Here is a 22,727-nt window from a genome sequence, read left to right on the forward strand (position 1 = left end):
TCAGTGGTGGGGGCCCCCCCTGCATTTTCTAAGCCCTCCAGTTTTAGGTGCAGTGGTTATAGGTGCGGGTTGAGGGGTGGGGGTTCTGTGTGCGTCCTTGTTTCCCCAAGGGAAGACCGAGGGAAAGGACGGGAAAGAGCCACAGCTCCAGGGGCTCCCGGCTGAGGGCTCAGCTAACCCTAACCCTGCATTCCCTGTTCATTCGAGTCTGTCCTGGGCTAAGGCCTGGCGGGGGGGGAGGGGGGTGTTGCACAGGTCCCTGTGACCTTCAGCTCTCTTTCTCCGGATGATCCTGACGTTTCTGGTGGCTCAGAGCTCTGGCCGAGGCAGGGAGCGAGGCGGTCTCAGGCGCTGGGGTTGGGGCTGGCTCTGCAGCTGGCGGGACAGAGGCCCTCAGTGTGCCCACCAGGGGCCTTTGCAGCGCTTCCCCCTCAGAGCAGGCTGCATGCCCACCTCCAGTGGGCTCTGGATGTTGCACCCCCCAAACGTGCCCTTTTCGTTGCCACTTCGGGAAGCAGCATTCCTTCCGTCCATCCGCTCAGCTGAAAAGCAGGAGATGACTTGGACCCCGACCTGGCTTTGTTCCCGCGTCCCACCCGTAGCATGTCCCTTCACCTCCACGGCCGCCCCCTCAGGAGGGTGCTACCTGCCCCTGACCGCTCTAGTTCCCTCCCCCCACAGCAGCTCACATAATCCAGAATTTCAGTCAGCGCATGTCGGTGCCCCGCCGTGACCTATGAGACTGGCAGTGAACCGTTCGCTCCTTCTTAGATCTCAGCTCATGTGCGTGCAGACCTGTGCGCGTGCACACACACACACGTACACACATGTTCACATGCATCTGCACACTCTGACGTGCCGTGCCTCTGCTCGGTCTTGCCCCAGCTTCTCCAGCCTTGCCCTGTCTGTCAGGCCAATCCCTGCATGTCCGTTGTCTGTCCACCCCCCCTGGACCGCAGGCTCTGCAGAGGCATCCCTTCAATGCCCATTCTGCACCCTCCACACCTATGAAGCTGTCCACACGCCTCAAGGTCAGGGCCGGGCCCGGGACAGACCTGCGGCAGGTGCCGTGGGAGCCAGTGCTTAGGACAGCGTGCAGGCAGGGCTGCTCCCCGTGCCTTAGAGCAAGAGAGCAACTGGACGTCTTGGGGTGGCCGGATGGACCGGCAGCTGGGCTGAGCACTTGCCTTCTGCATCATCATCCTCACGAGAGTCCTGCGGGGCTGGCGGGGGAAACCAGGCCTGCCCGTGCTCGTGACTTGCTCAGAGTCCCACGATAGCATGCAGTAGACTAGCACACGGGTGCGGTGGGGCCCAGGCGTTGCCCCTGGCCAGGAGAGAACTGCGTGAGGCCACTGTGCTCCCACGTGCACAACGCCGGTCAGCTTCCCATCCCGAGACACTGACGCCCAGCGCTTGACTTGGCTTCTCAGGTGACCATTGTCGAAAAAGCTGACAGCTCCAGCGTCCTGCCCAGCCCTCTGTCCATTAGCACCAAGAGCAAAATGACCTTCCTCTTCGCCAACCTGAAAGACCGAGATTTCTTGGTGCAGAGGATCTCTGACTTCCTCCAGAAAATGCCATCCAAGCAGCCAGGAGGCAGCAGCGGGGGAAGGAAAGCCAGCACCGTGGACCCGGCCCCAGAGGTGAGGGGGCCCCTTGGGAGCGGTGGGGCAGGGGCAGTCAGGGCCAGGAGGGGAGCCCAGGCAGCCATCAGCCTCCATGCTGGAGCCCGACCTCGTGGTGCCTTCCGCGGGCCTCAGATGGGAGGGCCCCCTCTGGGTGCAGAATGGCGAGCCTAACCTAGCCCGACTCGGGTGTCCCGGCCACACGCGTGCTGGCCAAGCTCACAGGCCCCCCTGCGCCCCACTGCGCCCCCCCAGTCCTGAGCATCACCCACCTGCCTCAAACTCCGTTCCATGTAAGAAACGCTTTTTGGCTTGACCAGCCAACCTCATCCCTGTCCCTTAGGAACTTCTGCCACACTGTCGAGGCCTATCCAGCTTGGTCTCCCCGTCAATCTCTGATCTTTCACGGATTTTTACAGGGAAAAGACCTTTTTTTTTTTTTAAGTTTATTTTTTTTGGAGGGGAGAAGACCTCCTTTTTAAAGACTTAGCTTCAATGTCCTTATTACACCAATAAAATTAACAGTAATTCCTTAATATCAAATACAGTTGACCTTTGAACAATGCAAGGGCTAGGGGTGCTGACCCCTCACACGGTCAAAAATCCACATAGAATTTTTGAGTCCTCCGAAACCTACACTGGCCTGGAAGCCTTACTGGTAGCATAAACAGTTGATTAACCTAGATTTGGTATGTTACACGTATTATATACCATATTTTACAGTAGCAGAAAAGAAGATGTTAAGAAAATCATAAGGGAAGGAAGATACATTTACAGTGCTGTGTGTTTATCCAAAACATCCACACATAAGTGAGCCTGCGCACTCGGAACCCGGTTGCTCAGTGGCCAACTGCACTTGTATTCACGTTTCCCCAAATGCAGGCGTACTTTTTACTGTTGGAGCATCATTGGCGTTGAAGTACACATAGGTCATGTACGGTCGGCTGACACGTCTCTTAAATTCCTTTTGATCTGGAGATGTCTCTCCATCTCTCTTTCTTCTTGCAGTATTTTGTAGAAATAACGGGGTTGTTTGTGCTGTAGAGGGTCTCTCAGTCTGGTTCTTCCTGATAGCGTCCCTCTGGAGGCATTTACCGTGTTCCTCTGTCCCCCATCTCCTGTAAGTTGGTGGTTGAATAGCGAGACCCAGGTCACATTCGGGTTCAGTTGTTCGTGTGTTGAGGGGGTGGGTTTGCTTGTAGGCGGGATTGAGGAGCTGCGTATTTCCACCAAGAGCTATATGCAGCTCCCACTCATCTTGTCATGTGCCGTTCGCAGTCTCTGACGGGCTTCACGTAGATCCGGTAATTCATCAGGGGTTGCAAGATGGCGGCAGTCTACTGCTGTCAATCCTTTGGTTGATGAGCTGGAGGACGTCCATAGAGAGAACCCCCCTCATCAGTTACTTCGTTCCCTGAGGCTCAGTTGATCTAGGAGAGGCAGAGGAAATCTTTTATTCCTGCATTTATTCACCACTTGTTAAAATGGTGAGCTGCATTTCTAGTATCCCCCAAATGTGGTCAAGACGTTTGTGATGTTTATTTTGTCATATAATTATGAACTTACAGTTTTACGTAGCGTGATGTGTTTTGGTCCATGACAGTTATTACCCTCAGTGCATCTGTGACCAGAGGGAGCTCATTGAGGTTGGCACAACCATGGCCATATTTGATCGCTTCCTGGTATGATAAGATATGTGTGCTGTGGGTCGAGCTGAGTTTGTGAGAACACTTCATGATTAGAAGAGTTCATATAAAAATCCACATACCTGGCTTCTCTGGAAAAAATCAGTAGCCCTGGCATTACCAGGCCCACATTCCCACCAGTGGCATTGGAGCCGAATGGTGGCATATGCCCTCCAGCTCCCCAGAGCCCCACCTGGTCTGGCCCATGGAGACCTTTATATTTTCCATCCCCGTAGTCAATGCTCAGTAAGTTATTAAGTAGGTAGAGAAGGGGCCGGACAGACTCTGTTCATTGGAGACATTTAGGAAGGTTTCTTAGAGGAAGTTGGGCTTGATCTGGGCTCTCAGGAGAGAGTGAGTTTAGGTTGGGTGAAAAGGGACATAGGCAAGAATGTTGAACTGCCTTCATGAGGCCCAACACGACAAAGGACAGGGCCTACCGGGTCAAGCAGACTCTGTGCTGAGCGGGGAGCCTGATGTGGGACTCAGTCCCACGACCCTAAGATCACAACCTGAGCTGAAACCAATAGTTGGATGCTTAACCCACTGAGCCACCCAGTCGCCCCCCGCCAACATATTTTTATTGTATTTCCATTAGGTGCCAGGTGCTACCCCAAGCAGTGGGAATAGAGCCGTGAACAGATTAGACAGAGCTTACATTCTAGTGGGAGAGACAGACAATAGGCAAACAAACGTCTGAGGTATGGCAGGTGGTGATAAGATCTATGGATAAAAATAGAACAGGATAAAGGGATCAGGGGAAAGGAGGGGCTCCAAAGTAAGGGAATAAGCCATGAAGTATCTAGGCAAAGGGTGCTGGAGGCTGGGGGAATAGGAGGTGCAAAGGCCCAGAGGTGGGATTGGGCTGAGCACAGGCTGCGGAGGCGAGTGTAGAAGGCGAGGGTGGGGAGGAAGCAGGAAGCCAGATCATGGAAGCCTGTAGGCCTTGTGGGCACTTTAGCTTTGACTCTGAGTGAGATGGGAAGACATTGGGGAGTTGGCCAGAGGGGGAACACGATCTGTGCGTGTTTTAATAGCACGACTCTGGCCTGTCAGGTTGGGAGTGGGTTAGAGGCGCAGGGGCTCTTTGTAGAAGCCACATGTAGCTACTGAGCACTTGAAAACGTGACTGGTCCAAACTGAAATGTGCCGTAAGCATAAACCCCACACCAGAGATTAAAGATTTACGTGAAAAAAAAAAAAAAAAAGAATGTAAAAGATCTCAATAACTTTTTATATTAATTCCATGTTGAAATAATCCTATATTGGCTATAGTGGATTAAATAAAATATGTTATAAGAACCAATCTCACCAAATTCTCTCCTACTTTTTAATGTGGCTACAGAATGCGTTAAATTACATATGCTGCTCTCATTCTGTTTCTCTTGAGCAGTGCTGGGCAAGAGAGTGGCCCGAGTAGTGGCAGACAGGAGTTGAAAGGCTGCGAAAGTAATCAGGACATGGAACGATAGAGCCTTGATTGAGGATAGGAGCAGTGGAGCTCAGGAGAAGCGGTCAAATTCAGGATGGCCTTTTTTTTGAATTGTGATAAAAGACACATAACCCTAAATTCACATCTTACCCATTTTGAAGTGTACAGCTCAGTGGCGTGATGTCCATTCCCCTCTTGTGCAACCACCGCCACCGTCCATCCCCAGCACTCTTTCCAACTTGCAGAACTGAAGCACGAACCCCCCTCCCCACCGCCCCTGGGAACCACCGCTCCACTTTCTGCTTCTATGAATCTGACTGCTCTAGGGGCCTCATAGAAGAGGAATCCTGTGGCATTTGTCCTTTTGTGTTTGGCTGATTTTATTAGTGTCATGTCCTCAAGGTTCGACCTCATGGTAGCACGTGTCAGAATTTCCTTCCTTTTGGGGCGCCTGGGTGGCACAGCGGTTAAGCGTCTGCCTTCGGCTCAGGGCGTGATCCTGGCGTTATGGGATCNTGGGATCGAGCCCCACATCAGGCTCCTCTGCTATGAGCCTGCTTCTTCCTCTCCCACTCCCCCTGCTTGTGTTCCCTCTCTCGCTGCCTGTCTCTATCTTTGTCGAATAAATAAATAAAATCTTTAAAAAAAAAAAAAGAATTTCCTTCCTTTTTAAGGCTGAATAATAGCCCATTGTATATTCCATATTTGTTTATCCATTCATCTTCTTTGATTTGAGAGAGCGAGCGAGCATGGGAGCAGGGGCGTGGAGGGTAGAGGGAGAGAGAATCTTTTTTTTTTTTTAATTTAATTTTATTATATTATGTTAATCACCATGCAGTACATCCCCAGATTCCGATGTAAAGTTTGATGCTTCATTAGTTGCGTATAACACCCAGTGCACCATGCAATACGTGCCCTCCTTACTACCCATCACCAGTCTATCCCATTCCCCCACCCCCTCCCCTCTGAAGTCTTCAGTTTGTTTCTCATAGTCCATAGTCTCTCATGTTTCATTCCCCCTTCTGATTACCCCCCTTTTCTTTATCCCTTTCTTCCCCTACCGATCATCCTAGTTCTTATGTTCCATAGATGAGAGAAATCATATGATAATTGTCTTTCTCTGCTTGACTTATTTCACTTAGCATTATCTCCTCCAGTGCCGTCCATGTTGCAGCAAATGTTGAGAATTCGTTCTTTCTGATAGCTGAGTAATATTCCATTGTATATATGGACCACAGCTTCTTAATCCAGTCATCTGTTGAAGGGCATCTCGGCTCCTTCCATGATTTGGCTATTGTGGACAATGCAGCTATGAACATTGGGGTGCATATGGCCCTTCTCTTTACTACGTCTGTATCTTTGGGGTAAACACCCAGTAGTGCAATGGCTGGGTCATAGGGTAGTTCAATTTTTAACTTTTTAAGGGACCTCCACAACTGTTTTCCATAGTGGCTGTACCAACTTGCATTCCCACCAACAATGTAGGAGGGATCCCCTTTCTCCACATCCTCTGAGGGAGAGAGAATCTTAAGTAGGCTCCACATTCAGCGTGGAGCCCAGCGCAGGCCTGGATCTCACAAACGAGATATCATGATCTGAACCAAAATCAAGAGTCTGACGCTTAACCCACTGAGCCACCAGGTGCCGCTGTCATCTTTTGACTGACACTCGGGTTGCTTCTGCCTCTTGGCTATTGTATTATGCTGCTGTGAATGTAGGTGTACAAATATCTCTTCAAGACCCTGCTTCGCCGGAAGCGGAAATCCTGGGAAGAAGTAATGGGTAATTCAGCGTTTATTATTTTGAGGAATTGCCATACCCTCTTCCACAGTGGCTGCACCATTTTACGTTCCCGCCAGCAATGCACAAGGGTCCCAGTTCTTCCCCATCCTTGACAATGCTTGTTGTCTTCCAGGTTTTTTACAATAACCATTCTAATGGGTCTGAAGTGGTATCTCATTGTGGTTTTGATTTGCATTTCCCCAGTGATTAGTGATATTGGGCATCTTTTCGCATCCTATTGGCCATTTGTCCAGCTTCTTTGGAGAAATGTCTATTCAAGTACTTCACCTTTTTTTTTAAGTTGGGTTGTTTGTTGTCAAGTTGTAGAAGTTCTGCAACTATATATTCTGGATATTAACCCATCAGATATATAATTTGCAAATATTTTCTCTCGTTCCATGGATTGTCTTCTCATTTTGATCATTGTGTCCTTTGATGTACAGAAGTTCTACATTTTTTATATAACCTAGTTTATCTATTTTTCTTTTATTTCTTGTGCTTTTAATGTCAGATCCAAGAAATAATTGCCAAGCCAAAGTCATAAAGCTTTTCCTGTATGTTTTGTTCTAAGAGCTTTATAGCCTTAGCTCTTATGTTTATGTCTTTGCTCCATTTTTTTAGTTAATTTTCATGTATGGTGTGAGGTAAGGGTCCAAAGTCATCATTTTGCAGTGAATACCCAGTTCTGAGCACCACTGTTTTCAAAAACTGTCTGTTCCCTACTGAATGGTCTTGGCACTCTTGTCAAAAATCACTTACCACAAATTCGAGGGCTCAGTTCTGGGCTCTCAGTTCAGTTCCGTTGGTCTGTTGTCTCCGTGCCAGTGACCACGTTGTTTTAACTAGTATAGCTTTATAGTAAACTTTTAAATCAACAAATATGAGACCACCACTCCCCCCTCCCCACCAATTTCATCCTCTTTGGCTATTGTTTTCGCTATTTGTGGTCCTGCCCTGAGATTCCATATGGATTTTAATATAGTTTTTTTTTTCCTGAAAAAAAAGTCATTGGGATTTGGACGGGCACGCACTGAATCTGTAGATCACTTCAGGGAGTATTGACATTTTCACAATCTTAAGTCTCCTAATCCATGAACATGAAATGTCTTTCCATTTATTTATGCCTTCTTTAATGTCTTTCAGCAATGTTTTGTAGTCTTGAGTCTGCAAGTCTCCACGTCCTTGTTCAGTTTATCCCTAAGCGCTTCTTTTCCATGCTGTCATAAATGGAATTGTCTTAACTTCCTTCTTGGATTGCTCAGTGTTAGTGTATAGGACATGTTTTGGAAGTGGATCTGAGATCACTGATAGGTTCCATAGGTTAGATACTGGGTCTGGCGAAAGAGAGGGGTTTACAAGGTGACACTAGTGTCATCCATGGTGTCGGCTGTGCAGCTCAGAGTCAAATCACCATTTCACGACATGGGGGGGAGGCAGGGAGAGCAGGGCTGCAGGAGTACAGGTTGGGACGTATGATGTCTGAGGTCACGCATTACGATCACTGAGACCCGGCCACTGGAGATGGCAAACACAGGTCATGGCGGCCTTGACCGGAGTCTCTCCATGGAAAGACAGGAAGAAAATCCTGAGAAGGGGGGCCTTTAATTGGGACAAGGCAGTGGGAGTGTGGTAATTTTTAAATCTTACTGAATTTCCTCATGAAAAGGTCCAGACCAACTTTAACAGAAGCAGGTAGAAGGGTCTCCCACAAACCCCAGACGACAAGTAGATGGGGTCAGACCACCACCTGTAGCCTTACTCTAAACAGCAGCTGTGCTGAGGCAGGAAAGGGAAGAAAAAAGGAGTTCTGACAGTCCCAAGAACCAGCATAAAATACCTCCCCACACCCCCAGGAGAGACTGCTCACTGAACAGAAGCCTCGGCAAGTGACTGAGATACAACCCGTGAGTGACCCGGGGACGTTTCTCAGGCTCCACTTTACAGATCAGCACACAAACCATAATGAGGGACGGAAGATCAGATAATCCGGGGCGGCCCACTCCCCTGAGGATCTGAAACACCCACCACAACCCCCAACAGGAAAGAGCCCTCCCTCCCTGAGGGAAACAACCTGGGACTGAGCAGGGCAGGAACCCGGGGGGTAGAGAGAAGCTTGCGACACTGAGGAGATGAATTGAGACGTCTCGAGGGGAGGGGGCTACACAGAAAGGTACAGCAGAAGACAGGCCCCCAAATGTTCAGTGCAGAAAACTACCCTGACCCACATGTCCCCGACACGTACATCATCCTCCTGAAAGTACAGAGAATTCACGTCATTTAACCCAAGCAACAGAGGATTATGATCACACCCCATATGACGGTATCATGGGGGAAAAACAAACCAAGTAACGTTCCACAGACAGTGAAAGTCCATCAGACGGTATTCCCCCAAGGCAGATGAAAACTGTACCCTAGTAGTTCAAAATGATCTAAAAAGAATTAGAAAAATAATAGAAACTACTAAATAATGGTATAAATAAAATCTTTTAGAAAGCTCAGAAATAAAGTGACCAGTCAACAGAAAAGAGAGTTGATGGGACTCAGGAGGAATATTTTAGAAAAAAGTATCACACAAGGAGAACACAACAATGAATAGACTTGAAGTTAAGGAAGGGATGGGGGTCAGAGGAGGGCCAAACAAGTGAAGAAAGAGAAAGAAATGGTCAGGAGCTGTGATAAAGAAGTCAGACAAAGAAGATCCAACTTATGTTTAAGAGCGTAAAGTATCAACTGATAGAAACTACCAGTCGAGAAAACTTTTCTGAGTGTAAGAAGACTTGACCGTGCACGGTGGAAGGGCATGTCATACGTCTGGGAAAACCAGTCCAGAATAGCCAGTATTGTTACAGAATGCAGTAAAAACTATTTATTTAAAGATTAAAAAAAAAACTTTAGGACAACCAGTCAAAAAGGACCCAAGTCATTTATGAAAGAACAAAATCAGAGCGGGTACAGACTTTTAGATAGCAACATTTTATACAGACTAACATTTTATTTGTTTTTTATTTTTTTAAACAAGCATCAGAGATGCCTTTTAAGATTTATTTTTTTGAGAGAGAGCACACAAGGTGGGGGGAATGGCAGGGGGAGAGAATCTCAAGCAGATGGTGTGCAGAGCCTGATGTAGGGCTCGATCTCATGATCCCGAGATGACCTGAGCCGAAATCAAGAGTCAGACGCTCAACGAACTGCACCACCCAGGCACCCCCAGTGTAACATTTTAAAGACATACAATTTTTAAAAACCACGACCCGGGGCGCCTGGGTGGCACAGCGGTTAAGCGTCTGCTTTCGCTCAGGGCGTGATCCCGGCGTTATGGGATCGAGCCCCACATCAGGCTCTTCTGCTGTGAGCCTGCTTCTTCCTCTCCCACTCCCCCTTCTTGTGTTCCCTCTCTCGCTGGCTGTCTCTATCTCTGTCAAATAAATAAAATCTTTAAAAAAAATAAAATAAAAATAAATAAATAAAAACCACGACCCAAGAATTTTATATGGGCAAAAATTAAGATTCAGGAGTGAAGACCACAGGCAGTAAGCAAAGAACATGTAGGAATCTAAGAAATCTAATGGCTTTATGGGGCACCTGGGTGGCTCAGTCTGTTAAGCATCTTCCTTCAGCTCGGGTCGTGATCCCAGGGTCCTGGCATCGAGCCCTGCATGGGGCTCCCTGCTCAGCAGGGAGTCTGCTTCTCCCTCTCCCTCTGCCCCTCCCCGACCCATGCACACATGCACGCACGCTCTCTCTCTCTCAAATAAATAAATAAAATCTTTTTTTAATAAAAGGCGTGGAAAGTAGAATAAGCTCATCGATTGCCTGCTTACCTGAGAGTGAAAGTGTGTCGCTGTATGATGGCAGGGAAAGCAGGGAGGGGAGAAGAGGCTTACTCGCTAATTTCAGTATTGCCCACAGGAGGGAACCAACGGTCTAGAAAGAAAGGACCAGGGTACTGGATGTTAGATACTAGAACAGGAAGGTATACTTTCTGACAGACTCTGGGACTGGAAACGTGAGTCTCAGCGCCTCTTTTGAGGAGCTTGTATAAAGGTTAGCCGAGAACAGGGGTCACTGTAGTTGAAGTCTACACTACACTGTAACGCGCAGGGTCATAGGTGGACAGCTCCGTGAACACAGCGTGTGAGCGCCCCCCAGTGGAAGCTCCAGGAGGGTTTGTGGAGCCGGTGCCGGCTGGATCCAGCCAGTGGATCCCCTGAGGGGGAGTCGCCTAGAGGAAGGTCCCGGAGGTGGAAGGGTGGGACTTGAGGCCAGAATGGAGGGGCGGGGCCTGGCCCGTGAGGCCGCAGATGCAGGAAGGCTGGCCGATGGCCTTGGCCCTGACGGGCCTCAGATTGCTCCTGTTCACTCGCTCACTCGCTCAGTCAAACGGGGGCGGAGGTTCTGTTGAGCAGGAGGTGAGGCGGGCAGGTGGTTTGGGAGGTTCGCACTGGATGGATGTGTGAGGTGGTGACCTGCAGGCACGGGAGGGACTGGCCCAGGAAAACTCAGGACTCCCAGGGGCCGCGGCCTGTGAGCTCCCCATCTCGCACACGGCTGTCACACGGGACGGTCTCAACGAGGCCACATCCTGGAGTCCGTGCCCATCTCCAGCAGGGAGAGTCTGATTCTCTGAGGTGCTCTGGGGCCTGCAATCCATCTGTGTCCCGGTCCCTTTGGGGAACCTCAGGCGGGAAGCAGAATCTCCGTGTCGGTCTGTACTGGGGTCGTTCCCCACGGATTGAGCAGTGCCATGAAAATTTATCATAGCGGACCCAAAATTCACTTCCGAAGCACCAGCCAGGGACAGAGGGAGGGACTGTGAATAGGACCTAGCTGTTCTCTTTTTTCTTTCTTTCTTTTTTTTTCCTTTTTATTAAAAACAGCATCTCCAGGGTAAAATTGACATGCAATATGCCATATATATTCAGAGTACACTTCGGTAGGTTTAACATGTATTCCCTGTGAAACCATCACCACAGCCAAGAAGAGGCTTCTCTTACAAGGAACACAGAGAGGGTGAGGTCCCGCAGGAAGCCAACAAGCGTGCCCGCCCCTGCCACTTGGGAGGATGGGACCATGGCCAGGGGGTGGAGGGGGTGTTGGGATCAGAGACGACAGGACCCAGACTGGAGCACGACATGCAAAGGGGGCGCTTACTGGCCCACAAGCCAGGAAGTCCTCGTGGTCAGCCACCTGTTGCCAGCGGGGCCTCCACTTTCTGCCAGGAGGGCGTTGTTCCCAGGCCGTGTGTGGTACCAGGATGCTGGCGGCAACTCCCGCGTCCTCCTTGACTCACCCCAGCACTCCCTGCAGAGTCACCCCAGCATTTCCTTGGTGACAACTGGGTGACACAGTACCTCCAACCCCCCCACGCTGAGCCCAGGGTTGGGAAAAGCTAGTTAGTTCAGGGCTATCACCGCGGTTCTCAATGGAGCCCACAAAGTGCCAGGCCAAGAGCAGAGAGAAATGTGCCCCCACATAAAAGTGGGGAGCTAGCTGTTGGCAGACAGGAAGTGGATTCCTGGGAGCCGGTGACGAGTGTCCTCTCAGAGCAGTGTTGTTCCTACTGGTGGGTGTTCAGGAGGGAGCTGAGGGGAGCCGACAGAATGGGCACCAGCTCTGGCCCACCTGACACCCTGACCCCCTGGGCCCAGGGACGAGACAAGCTCCCTGCACAGGCCATCAGCCACAGCGAGCTCACCTGGAAGGCAGGCCACAAGGACAGCCGACGAGCTGGGGTGGGTGTCAGGCATCACCCACACTGGGCCTGAGGGGTCACGGCTGCCACTGCTCCCCTGAGGAGATGTTTTGCCAGGGGAGGGGTTCCAGAAAACCAGGGGAAGAACCCTGAAATCAGGGCTGCCGTGAGACATTTGTCCCTGATTCCTCCCTTCCCTTCTGCCAGCCCCGTATTGCCCCCCACCCCGGCATGTTCCCAGAGCCACTCCAGGGTCCATTTCTCTTGCCCTTCGGCTGGCTGTGCAGTGGGAAGGCAGATCCCTGGGCTTCTACCCTCGGGAGGGGGCTACAGCCCTACTGGGGGCCCCCCCTCACACGAGGCCTTGTTTATGGCTAGCCCATGGCACCCGTGGCGGAGATGGCCTGCAGGCGGGGACCCCGCCTCACACACCCAGTTCTAGTACACCAGACGCCACAGCACCCAGTCCTGAGCCGACATGCGTGTCCAGAGCCAAGAGGTCGTGTGGCCGCTGCGGGGCACACCACACCAGACTAGCAGACCAGAGGAAGACAAACTCGGGGAGCTCTGGGGGCAGCAACCAGCCCTCTGGGAGCCCCTTCTTGGAAGGGCCCTTGAGGGCACAGTGGACAGGTGGCCTGAGGGAGAGGGGACAGGAGAGTGTTCCTTGCCTGGCTCGGCAGTCATCACGGGCTCCCGCAGGACAGATTGCCTCAGGACTCTGTTGCTCTGTAAAGGGCAGGTCAGGCCATCAGGTCGGCCTGCCGCTCCTCCACTTCATGGCTCGGCGCTTGGTCTCTGTGGGGCCCGCCGCTCTTTCCCGACAGTCCCGCCCCGACCTGATCGCCGGGGCTGGGGGCCACATGCTCAGACAGCGGACTGGCCGCACATCAGAGACCCTGGCCTGGGCAGCTCACTCACTGGATGCTTTCCGTCCTGTGTTGTGTTTTTCAGCGCTCCGCAGTCCCTCCAGAGGCGTCCGATCAGCCTGCCAGTCCCGGCACACCCCTCTGCCAGAGCTCCAGTGCGCAGGAGGCGCCGACCGCATCCCAGGGGCTGCTTAAACTCTTCCAGGGAAACTCGCCCATGGAGGACCTGGGGGCCAAGGGGGTAAGGCCAGGGCATGGACTCCAGCAGCCCTGGAGAAGGCCTCGCGCCTGCACGCCACTTCATGTCCTCGGGCCCCCGAAGGGCACTGTCCAGGGGCACCCTGCCTGACCCGGGGGCGGGGCCGGTCACCCCAGACTCTAGGTCTCCGCACGGAGGCTCATTTCGCTGCCGCCCGGGGTGGTGCCGCGGCCGCCTGGCCTGGGCCCTGGTAGCCGTGCACTGTAGATGGAGGCGGGCCCAGCGCACACGCCCAGGCCCTGCTTGCTTCTCCCCCAGGCCAAGGAGAAGATGAAAGAGGAGTCGTGGAACATTCACTTCTTCGAGTACGGGCGAGGCGTGTGCATGTACCGCACGGCCAGAACGCGGGAGCTGGTGTTGAAGGGCATCCCCGAAAGCCTCCGCGGGGAGCTGTGGCTCCTGTTCTCTGGTGAGCGGCCCCGGCTTCAGCCCAGCCCCCCTGCACCGCTGTGTGAGAGCCCCGCCGACCCCAGACCTCCCGAGCCAGCCAGGCAGGAGCTGCCAGAACGGGGCTCTCAGCTGTGAGGGGCCTGAGCCAGGGATGCCATCCTGGGGTGCAGACAGCAAGGGCGGGGCTCTGTCCTCAGATGGTGCCATCTCTCACTTGCAGTGGGGGGCAAGCACCGGGTCTCCTTTCCTTGGGACAGACTCTGCCAGCACACACACCCTTGGCCACTTGGACAGTTTCACGAGAAGACCATTCAGACTGTGGTGGGGCGACCCCTCCCAGAAGCAGTCACCAAGGAGCCTTTGCCTCCTGCCTCCTAACTGCCCCCAGAGTTCCACTTCTCTTCTGTGGTGCATGGCATCCCCATCCTGCCCTGTCCCTGCCCCCACAGTCGCAGCAGGAGGGGAGGAGGGGAGAGACAGCTGCCAGCTGTGTCTCTGCAGGGGCCTGGAATGAGATGGTGACTCACCCTGGCTACTATGCTGAGCTGGTGGAGAAGTCCACGGGCAAGTACAGCCTGGCCACGGAGGAGATCGAGCGAGACCTCCACCGCTCCATGCCCGAGCACCCCGCCTTCCAGAACGAGCTGGGCATCGCGGCCCTCCGGCGGGTGCTGACTGCCTACGCTTTCCGAAACCCTACCATCGGCTACTGTCAGGTAAAGGGGGCGAGGCGGGCCCAGAGGCCGCACGAGTGACTGTGCCTCGTGCCCCCCGGAAAGCCTGGCCACCGAGAGGGGTGTAACCAGAGACCCTGTCATTGCTCACCTCAGCCCACGGCATGGATTGCCTTCTGCGTGCCCCAGTCTTGGTCCTGGAGCCCTGGATGGCTCAGCATGTGCAAACGTCTCCCCTGCTAATCCCCATCCTGCCCTCCGTCTCTGTGGGTTTGGCGCCTTCAGTATCTCCTAGAAATGGAGCCACACAGGGTTCGCCCTTTCGTGACCAGCTTACTGCATAGCGCAACGTCCTCAGGGCTCATCCCCATTGGGTCCTGTGTCAGAACCGTACCCCACTCCACATGTATGCCACGCTCGGTCTGACCGCACGTCTGCCACTGGGCGCTGGCCTGGCCTGGCCTTCAGGCCTCCGTGAACAGCACCACCCTGAGCGGTTCCCATCCCGTCCCTGCTTTCGTTTCTGTTGCATCCATACCCAGAAGTGACATTGCGGGACCGTATAGTGATTCGACCTTTAATTTTTTTTTTTAATTTGGGAATCACCATAGTGCTTTCCACTGTGGCAGCACCATTTCACGGCCCCCCAGCAGTGCACGAGGGGTCCACCTGCCCCAAATCCTCGCCACGCTGGCTTTCTGGTCTTTGGACAGTAGCCACCCTAGTGGCCTGACGTGGCATCTCACTGTGGTTTCCAGTTCCACTTGGCGGCAGCATCTGATTTCCCGTCTGGGGGGCGTTTTCCCGGCCCAGCCCAACGGAGTTCTCCTTCCCCAAGGCTGCGTCCGGCTTTCCAAGAAGGAAGGCGCCCCCTCAGAGGTCCCTTTCCATTTGGCCATGTACTACGTGACCTGTTACCCGTGCAGGGAGAGTCCGTGTGCTGGCTTTAGAGAATTTATAAGAGAAGCTCCACCATCAAAGTGTTTTCTTATTGGCCTTGCTACCGGCTCAGGCTGTGCGCACCCCCCCCACCCGCCCGTTCTACCTCAGCCGTGTAGCTGTCGCACGGGGCTCACTTACACACCCGCCTGGCCCGTGTCACACCTCCAACACCAGAAACCACTCTGAAGAAGTGCCACACGCTCGCACCCTCCCTCTCCGCTTTCCGAGTCCCCACTGGCCCGGTGGGAGGAATCTGGCTGATGGTTTCCATCAAATTGGTTTCCTGCAAATGGCCTTTGGGCAGATTGCCTGGAGTTGGGTGGGACAGTTTGTCGGATTTGCTTGCAGAGTGAGACCATGCAGGCCCCTTGGGGGAGGGGGCAGCTTCACTTGGAGGGCCAGCTCCCAGAGCCTCCCCTTTGCCATCTCTGTGCCCACAGGCCATGAACATCGTCACCTCCGTGCTTCTGCTCTACGGCAGCGAGGAGGAGGCCTTCTGGCTGCTGGTGGCCCTCTGCGAGCGCATGCTGCCTGACTATTACAACACCAGGGTGGTGGGTGAGTGCCGGAGGCCCCACGGCTCGGGGGAGCGGGCCTCCCTGGGCCAGCCTCCACACCGAGCACATTGCACAGGCGAGCTCTCGAAGGCCTGACAGACGTGCAGCAGGCTGCAGACACTCGCGGCTCCCATTCCCCAGACGAGGCTGAGAAATCCCCACACAGCTAGAAGGTGGAGACCAAACACAGGCCGTCTTGCCCAGACTTCATGCAGCTCCCGGCACTTGCTGGCAGGGAGAGAAGATATTCCACATTCAGTGGTTTTCAGAAGTCAGCCTGGGGCCTCCGTTCTGACCCATCTAACTCTGCACGAGGCTTTTTATTGTGCAAGATTTCCAACATCGCAGCCAGAGCGGGTAGTACAGCCCCGCGTACCTATCACCAGCCTCACCAACTGCGGACGACAGCCCGTAGAGTCTGGGCGATTAAGGGCAGATGCACTGGGAAATGTATTTAATTACATACATAACGGAGTCTGCTATTCTAAGATGTCCTTCCCCTGCCATTTGGTTTTGGGAAACCCCTCCTCGGGTCCTTTATAATCACACATCTGTTCACAAGCTTCAGGGCAGGACACATAGCCCCCAGCTAAGGTCCTGCTTACTTCTGACACTTCTAGAAGGGAGAGATTTGTATATTCCCAAAAGCAAATCCAAGCACAGTGGGAGCAATCATTCTCACACAGTAGGTTGGACACCATAGAAGGGAAACCCGCACACTGTTTCTGTCTCTTGTTCCCTCCAGCCCATCCCTCCAGCCTTGCATGTGAGCAGAGCTGGCCGGGGATCAGGTGGGCTCCCTGTACCCACCTGGGGGCTTGAGCCAGCGGCGTGGGCTTAGCGTTCAGACTCCTTCATCCTCTCCCTAGGGGCTCTGGTGGACCAAGGCATCTTTGAAGAGCTCACGAGAGACTTCCTGCCCCAGCTCTCTGAGAAGATGCAGGACCTGGGGGTGATCTCCAGCATCTCTCTCTCCTGGTTCCTGACCCTCTTCCTCAGCGTCATGCCCTTCGAGAGCGCTGTGGTCATCGTTGACTGCTTCTTCTACGAGGGCATCAAGGTGATCCTGCAGGTGGCCTTGGCCATCCTGGATGCCAACATGGAGCAGCTGCTGGGCTGCAGCGACGAGGGCGAGGCCATGACCGTCCTGGGCAGGTGACCGAGCCAGCCTCCCTCCTCCTGCCGGGCTGCTGGCCGGCACCACCATGGATGGCAGAGCCCGGCCCCTCACCAGCCCTGGGCACTCCTCGCTCAGCGTGCACTGATATGCCCACTGAGCACTCTCCGGGGTAGGGGGGCAGAAGAGAGCCTCCTTTCTGGTGGGAACGTGCCGACTAAACAGCTCTGGGTCGTGCTAGCCCTGGGAGCAGATAATGGGCTATAACACCCGAGGAGGAGGCAGGGGGGCGGACAGAAGGCAGCTGAAACAGCATGGCCTCCAGCTGCTAGTGGATGCTGGGTATCTGCTCTTCTCTCAGAGCAGTCCTGACACTGCTTTCCCCAGCTCAGCGACATCCTTCCCCCTCACCGTCACCTAGAAGGAGGGGCCCATGCCAGGTTTGCTCGGGCAGCTGAATGGGCTGATAAGTGCCTGTCTTCCTGGATGCCACCTGCCCCCTCAGTCCCCACATCCCACTGTCGCGGACTCTCTGGGATCCAGCCCCGACCCCTGACCTCCGACCCCTACCACCGTACCACCTGTGCCGGCCCACAGTCCCCCTGCCCTGGGCCCTGAGCCTGCTTCGTCACCGTTTTCCCAGCTCCGGCCCCGGCCAGCAGCATCCCACAGAACTCATTCTCCTCAGAATCTGACCCTGGGACCTTCAGTGCCACTAGTGGTTCTCTGGAGAGAGGAGCCGAGCCCCCCACATCCAGGACCCCGCCCCCCCCCCGGGCCTCACACTGGCGCAGGCCCTGAGCTCTGTAGGGTCCTGCTGTCCGGGTGTGCGTACTCGCCCAGCCTGGAACACTCCCAGCCACCCCAGACTGCTAGGGATGCTGCTGGCCGCCTGCTGAGCCAGCCCGGGACCATGTCATCCCTCCCACTGGGACAGACCTTTCTCTTGGTGTGGTAGGGTCTGGGCTTAAAAAGGGTCCTGACCCAAGGGACCCCCAGAGGACAGCCTGCCTTCCCAGAGTGAGTGCTCAGGCCTCATGAGGGGTGAGGCCTGTCCTCTGCCTCCAGGAGGATCCCCGATTTGCCAGGACACCCTCAAGGCCATGCCTCTGCCCCGCCCCCAACCCCGCAGAGTCAGGGACTCCTCTCCCGCCCTCCTGGAGGATGCCCCGTCCTCAGCACACTCGCTTATTGATTGGGAGTTGAGCAAATTAGGCCTCTCCACACCTCTTGGTAGGTAAGAGATCCCCATTGCCTGTGGGTAGTCCAGCCTTCTGTCCTTCAATCCCCGCAGATACCTGGATAATGTGGTCAACAAACAGAGTGTTTCCCCTCCTATCCCACACCTCCATGCCCTGCTGACTAGTGGAGATGACCCGCCCGCGGAAGTGGACATCTTTGACCTCCTGAAGGTGTCCTATGAGGTCAGCGGGCCTGCCCCGTCTGGGCATGTGGGTGTGGGCGACCGTGGCCCTGGGCAGTTCTCAGCTCTGTGGTTTGGCCTTATCTCACTGAATCCCCTCTGGCCGGTAGAAATTCAGCAGCCTGAGGGCCGAGGACATTGAACAGATGCGGTTTAAACAGAGGCTGAAGGTGATCCAGTCCTTGGAGGACACGGCCAAGCGCAGCGTGGTACGGACGGGGCTGGGCTCCAATGGGCACAGGTTGCTGAGGGGGGCAGAGGGCAGGGGCCGTGACCCGAGCAGGCTGCTTCTGCCCACGGGCTGGGTGCAGAGCCCCTAGTGTTGCCTGATGTGGGACTGGAATCTGGGAGTGAAGGTGCAAATTTGAGGAAGTGGGAGGCGCCTGGTCACTGCGGAAAAACTCCTCTGACACCCCAGGGCCTAAAGGCCAGCATCATCCTACTGTGGGCTGAGTCCTCCAGCCTGGCTTCACCCCTCCCCGTGGGTAGTGACCCTCAGCCACCCTCCACCCACCCAGCCCACTGTGCCTCTACAAGCCTTTGTCCTCCCCAACTCTGGAGAAAGAATTTATGGGGAAGTTCTAGGACGCTTTCTAGAGGGCCAGTGCCAGAGTCTTTCCAAGGATCCAGACAGCAGTTGCTACATGACTGCCTCTCCCCCTGTGTCCCTGACTGGGTGTTCAGGACAGAAAGCACCGCCCCCCCCCAGCACACACCAAGAAGGAACTTGGAGAGTGTGGACTGAGTGGTGGGATGGGTAACCAGAGATAAGCGTGTAGTGCACAGCTCCTTCCCTGAATGGTCCACACCTCCATCCATGAATGGACTGCCGCCGTAGGCTTGGCCAGCTGGCAACATCACAACTGTGGTTTGTGTTAGCCGCCGTCCACATGGGGATTCTCTCAGAGACCTGGAACTTGAGAATCCATCCTGTTTCTCTTTCCTTCTAGGTGCGAGCTATACCTGGGGACATTGGTTTCTCAATTGAAGAGCTGGAGGACCTTTACATGGTGTTTAAGGTAACAGCCAAGAGCAAGGGCAAGCCCGGTACCCCATCGTGGTCCCCTAAGTGCGTCCTCAGTCCGGCAACGTCCTGCCAGAGGAGAAATCGATCTTTTTTAAAGATTTTATTTGTTCGAGAGAGAGAGGAGAGAGCACGAACAGGGAGGCGATGTAGAAGACCGCTTCCCAAGAGCAGGGAGCCCGATGCAGGCTTGATATCAGGACCCTGGGATTATGACCTGAGCTGAAGGTAGATGCTTAACCGACTGAGCCACCCAGTTGCCTCAAGAAATCAATTTAAAAGCATCCTCAGGGGGCACCTGGGTGGCTCAGTTGTTAAGCGTCTGCCTTCGGCTCAGGGCGTGATCCCACCGGTATGGGATCGAGCCCCACGTCAGGCTCCTCTGCTGTGAGCCTGCTTCTTCCTCTCCCTCTCCCCCTGCTTGTGTTCCCTCTCTCGCTGGCTGTCTCTCTGTCGAATAAATAAATAAATAAAATCTTTTTAAAAAAATAAATAAAAAAAAATAAAGCATCCTCAGATGTAGTTACCCCAAACTTCCTATGGTAGAATTTATTCCTTCATGGAATTTAGGCAGGACACTTTCTTAAGTGGCAGAAAATTCACTCAAGTCAGCTTACACAGGAGGGAATGCATTGGTTCATGTTACTGGAAAGTCTAGGAATTCACACCTTCAGGCATGGCTGGATCCAGGTGCTTAAACATGCTGTCAAGCTCCCCTACCTTGCATGTCCTCCTAGAGAATGGCAGGACTATTGTCCACAGCTCCAGGGTCACCCTGTTCTCTCAGGAGAAAGAGCGTTTTCTTTCCAAGGGGTTTTAACAGAAAGTCCAGGGTTAACTGTTGGACTAGCCCAGGTTAGGTGCTGCGGCTACAGGAGGGTGTTTATTATCGAGCCAAATGTAGAACATGTGCCCGTCCCACGGGCTGAGGATGGGACAGCAGGGGCTGTCCCCAAAAATTTCAAGTGCTGTTAACAGAAGAAGGGGAACAGGTGTGAAGAACAGGCAGAAACAGCTGAGTCCAGACCACCTGTTGTCAGTTCCCATCAGCCTCTGGTTTGGCACCCAGACCTGAGCCTAATGGTCAGCACGGTCCAGTCAGTGCGACCTCTCACCTACTGTGGCCTGCTGTGGCCGGCAGCCTTAGGCTGTGTCTCCGCTCCTGCGTCTGTCGGCAAGAGGCTGATGTTGTGGGAGATTCTGTGAGATGCTGCGTCGGGCCCAGCACTCCCCGCCCCAGGACTCTGCAGACTTGGACAGAGGAGGAGGGAAGACACACTGAGCGGCCTGGCGGTCCTAAGCGCCCAGGCGCTGGGAGGCCCGGCTGTCTCACTAGGCTGTGCCCCTGCAGGCCAAGCACCTGGCAAGTCAGTACTGGGGTGGCAGCCGCCCCACAGCTGTGCGTCGGGACCCCAGCCTGCCCTATCTGGAGCAGTACCGCATTGACGCAGGCCAGTTCCGGGAGCTTTTCGCCAGCCTGACCCCCTGGGCCTGCGGCGCCCACACGCCTGTCTTGGCGGGGCGCATGTTCCGGCTCCTGGACGAGAACAAGGACTCTCTGATCAACTTCAAGGAGTTTGTGACAGGGATGAGTGAGTAGCCCCAGGGCCCTTCCTGGAGAAGCCTCCAGATGCCAGCCCAGCCTGTCATCCCATTGCAGCAGCACCCCTGAGACAGAAAGGGCAGTCTTCCCACTGGGAACATGTGGGGATCCAGTGGGGTCCTCCCCTCCACTTCCCCTCCCTCAGGCCAGGGCTGCTCGGGGTGGGTCTGCCGACCCCGAGAAGGGCAAAGGTGTTCAGGGGCACATGGGAGGCCTGGGGCTCACCCCACAGACCCCTCCAGGAGAGTCAGGCTGTGAGGAGGGACACACCAGAACTCACTGGAAGGGGAGCGGCTCCAGTGCGGACTGGCGGGGGGTGTTGGTGCCCTCTTGCCGGCAGGCCTGCTCACTGGCCTCCCTCCACAGGTGGGATGTACCATGGAGACCTGACAGAGAAGCTCAAGGCACTCTATAAGCTGCATCTGCCCCCAGGTGAGAACTCCCCCCTGCTCACCAGCAAGGGCCTCTCGGGTGTGGAGTTGGGGCTGCAGCATCCCAAGGCCTCTGTGAGGTGCTGAGCCTCGGGCAGCCTGGGGGCTCCACATCCTGACAGAAGGAGGTGGCTGGAGCCCTGGGGCAGGGGCATAACCTGAGACGGAGTGTCTCCGAGGACTGAGCCTGGCCGAGGGGGACCCAGGTGGAGCACAGGGCAGCTCCCCTGGGGAGAGGGTCAGCCTGGGGGTGCTGCCTTGTTGTCCAGCCCTGTTGTACAGCCATGAGCAGGGGCTGCTCTCCCTCGGCTTCTCTACTCTGCGCCTGAGCCTCCGGGGGACACCGACAGGCCACAGGGTGGGGAGAAGGGTGACTGGCAGCTGGTCCTAAGACAGGCCAGATCCTGTCGTCTGTGGGTTCCCGCTATGTGGGCCCCACTCACCCTGCCCAGCATGGAGAGTTCTCCAAGAAGAGGTTCCCTGGTTTTCACAGGGGGGAAACTGAGACTCAGGCTGGTGAGAATTCTAGCCGGGGGCGCTCTGCTCTGGGGTGGAGCCGCCCTGGGTCCCTGCTGTTGTTCTCGAACTGCCCCAGGGAGTCTGTGGCTGTGGCCAGCGGGCGGAATGGTTTTTAGAACACCAGTGCTGTGTCCACCCCAGAGGCTGTCACTTCACTGGCCTGGAATGCAGTTTTAAAGCTCCCCGGGGGTCGTTCTGTGCGGCCAGAGCTGGAAGACCCAGCCTTGACACAGGTGTTCTCACCTGTGGCTGGTTTTTCCCTGTAATTCAGCACGGAACATTGGCCTCAGGGAAGGTCGGTGCCAGCCACTTCTGACTGTGCAGAGGGAAAGGCCTGGGTTGGGCAGATGCCACCGGGCCGGGATCCTCCGGGTGAGGGCACGTGAGGCAACCTTCACCAACTCCCGAGCCACGTGTGTCTGCCCTGCTCCATCCAGGGCTCCCGCAGCCCACACCCTGCCACCCCCCCAAGTGCCACCTGTTCAACCCGTCATCACATCCCCATCCACACGGAGGAGAAAACAAACCCCCACAGAACCACATGGATCCGAAACCCTGGGAACGACTTCATCACAAAGAACGTACCAACGTGGAACGATGTCCACCACACATGAAGCGAGAAGAGCAAATCGCTTGTGCGTGGCTGGTCCCTGTGCGGCTGTCCGCAGGGGCCTAGCCCCCGCAAGATCCCCTGCGCCCC

At 54.7% G+C, this 22,727-nt stretch overlaps 1 protein-coding gene across 1 annotated transcript in view; it reads left to right on the top strand.

Annotated features, from left to right (window-relative positions):
• TBC1D9B (TBC1 domain family member 9B) overlaps positions 1–22,727 on the top strand; it is a 42,137-nt gene that overhangs the window by 14,438 nt on the left and 4,972 nt on the right. The window contains exons 7-17 of the mRNA XM_019801701.2: positions 1,434–1,646; positions 13,174–13,329; positions 13,606–13,756; positions 14,239–14,453; positions 15,794–15,911; positions 16,780–17,065; positions 18,322–18,451; positions 18,561–18,659; positions 19,401–19,469; positions 20,826–21,066; positions 21,444–21,509. Coding sequence (XP_019657260.1) covers positions 1,434–1,646; positions 13,174–13,329; positions 13,606–13,756; positions 14,239–14,453; positions 15,794–15,911; positions 16,780–17,065; positions 18,322–18,451; positions 18,561–18,659; positions 19,401–19,469; positions 20,826–21,066; positions 21,444–21,509 — 1,744 coding nt within the window. The remainder of the gene's footprint in view (positions 1–1,433; positions 1,647–13,173; positions 13,330–13,605; positions 13,757–14,238; positions 14,454–15,793; positions 15,912–16,779; positions 17,066–18,321; positions 18,452–18,560; positions 18,660–19,400; positions 19,470–20,825; positions 21,067–21,443; positions 21,510–22,727) is intronic.

The sequence above is a fragment of the Ailuropoda melanoleuca genome, chromosome 3, assembly GCF_002007445.2.
Source record: "Ailuropoda melanoleuca isolate Jingjing chromosome 3, ASM200744v2, whole genome shotgun sequence".
In the NCBI taxonomy this organism is placed as follows: Eukaryota; Metazoa; Chordata; class Mammalia; order Carnivora; family Ursidae; genus Ailuropoda; species Ailuropoda melanoleuca.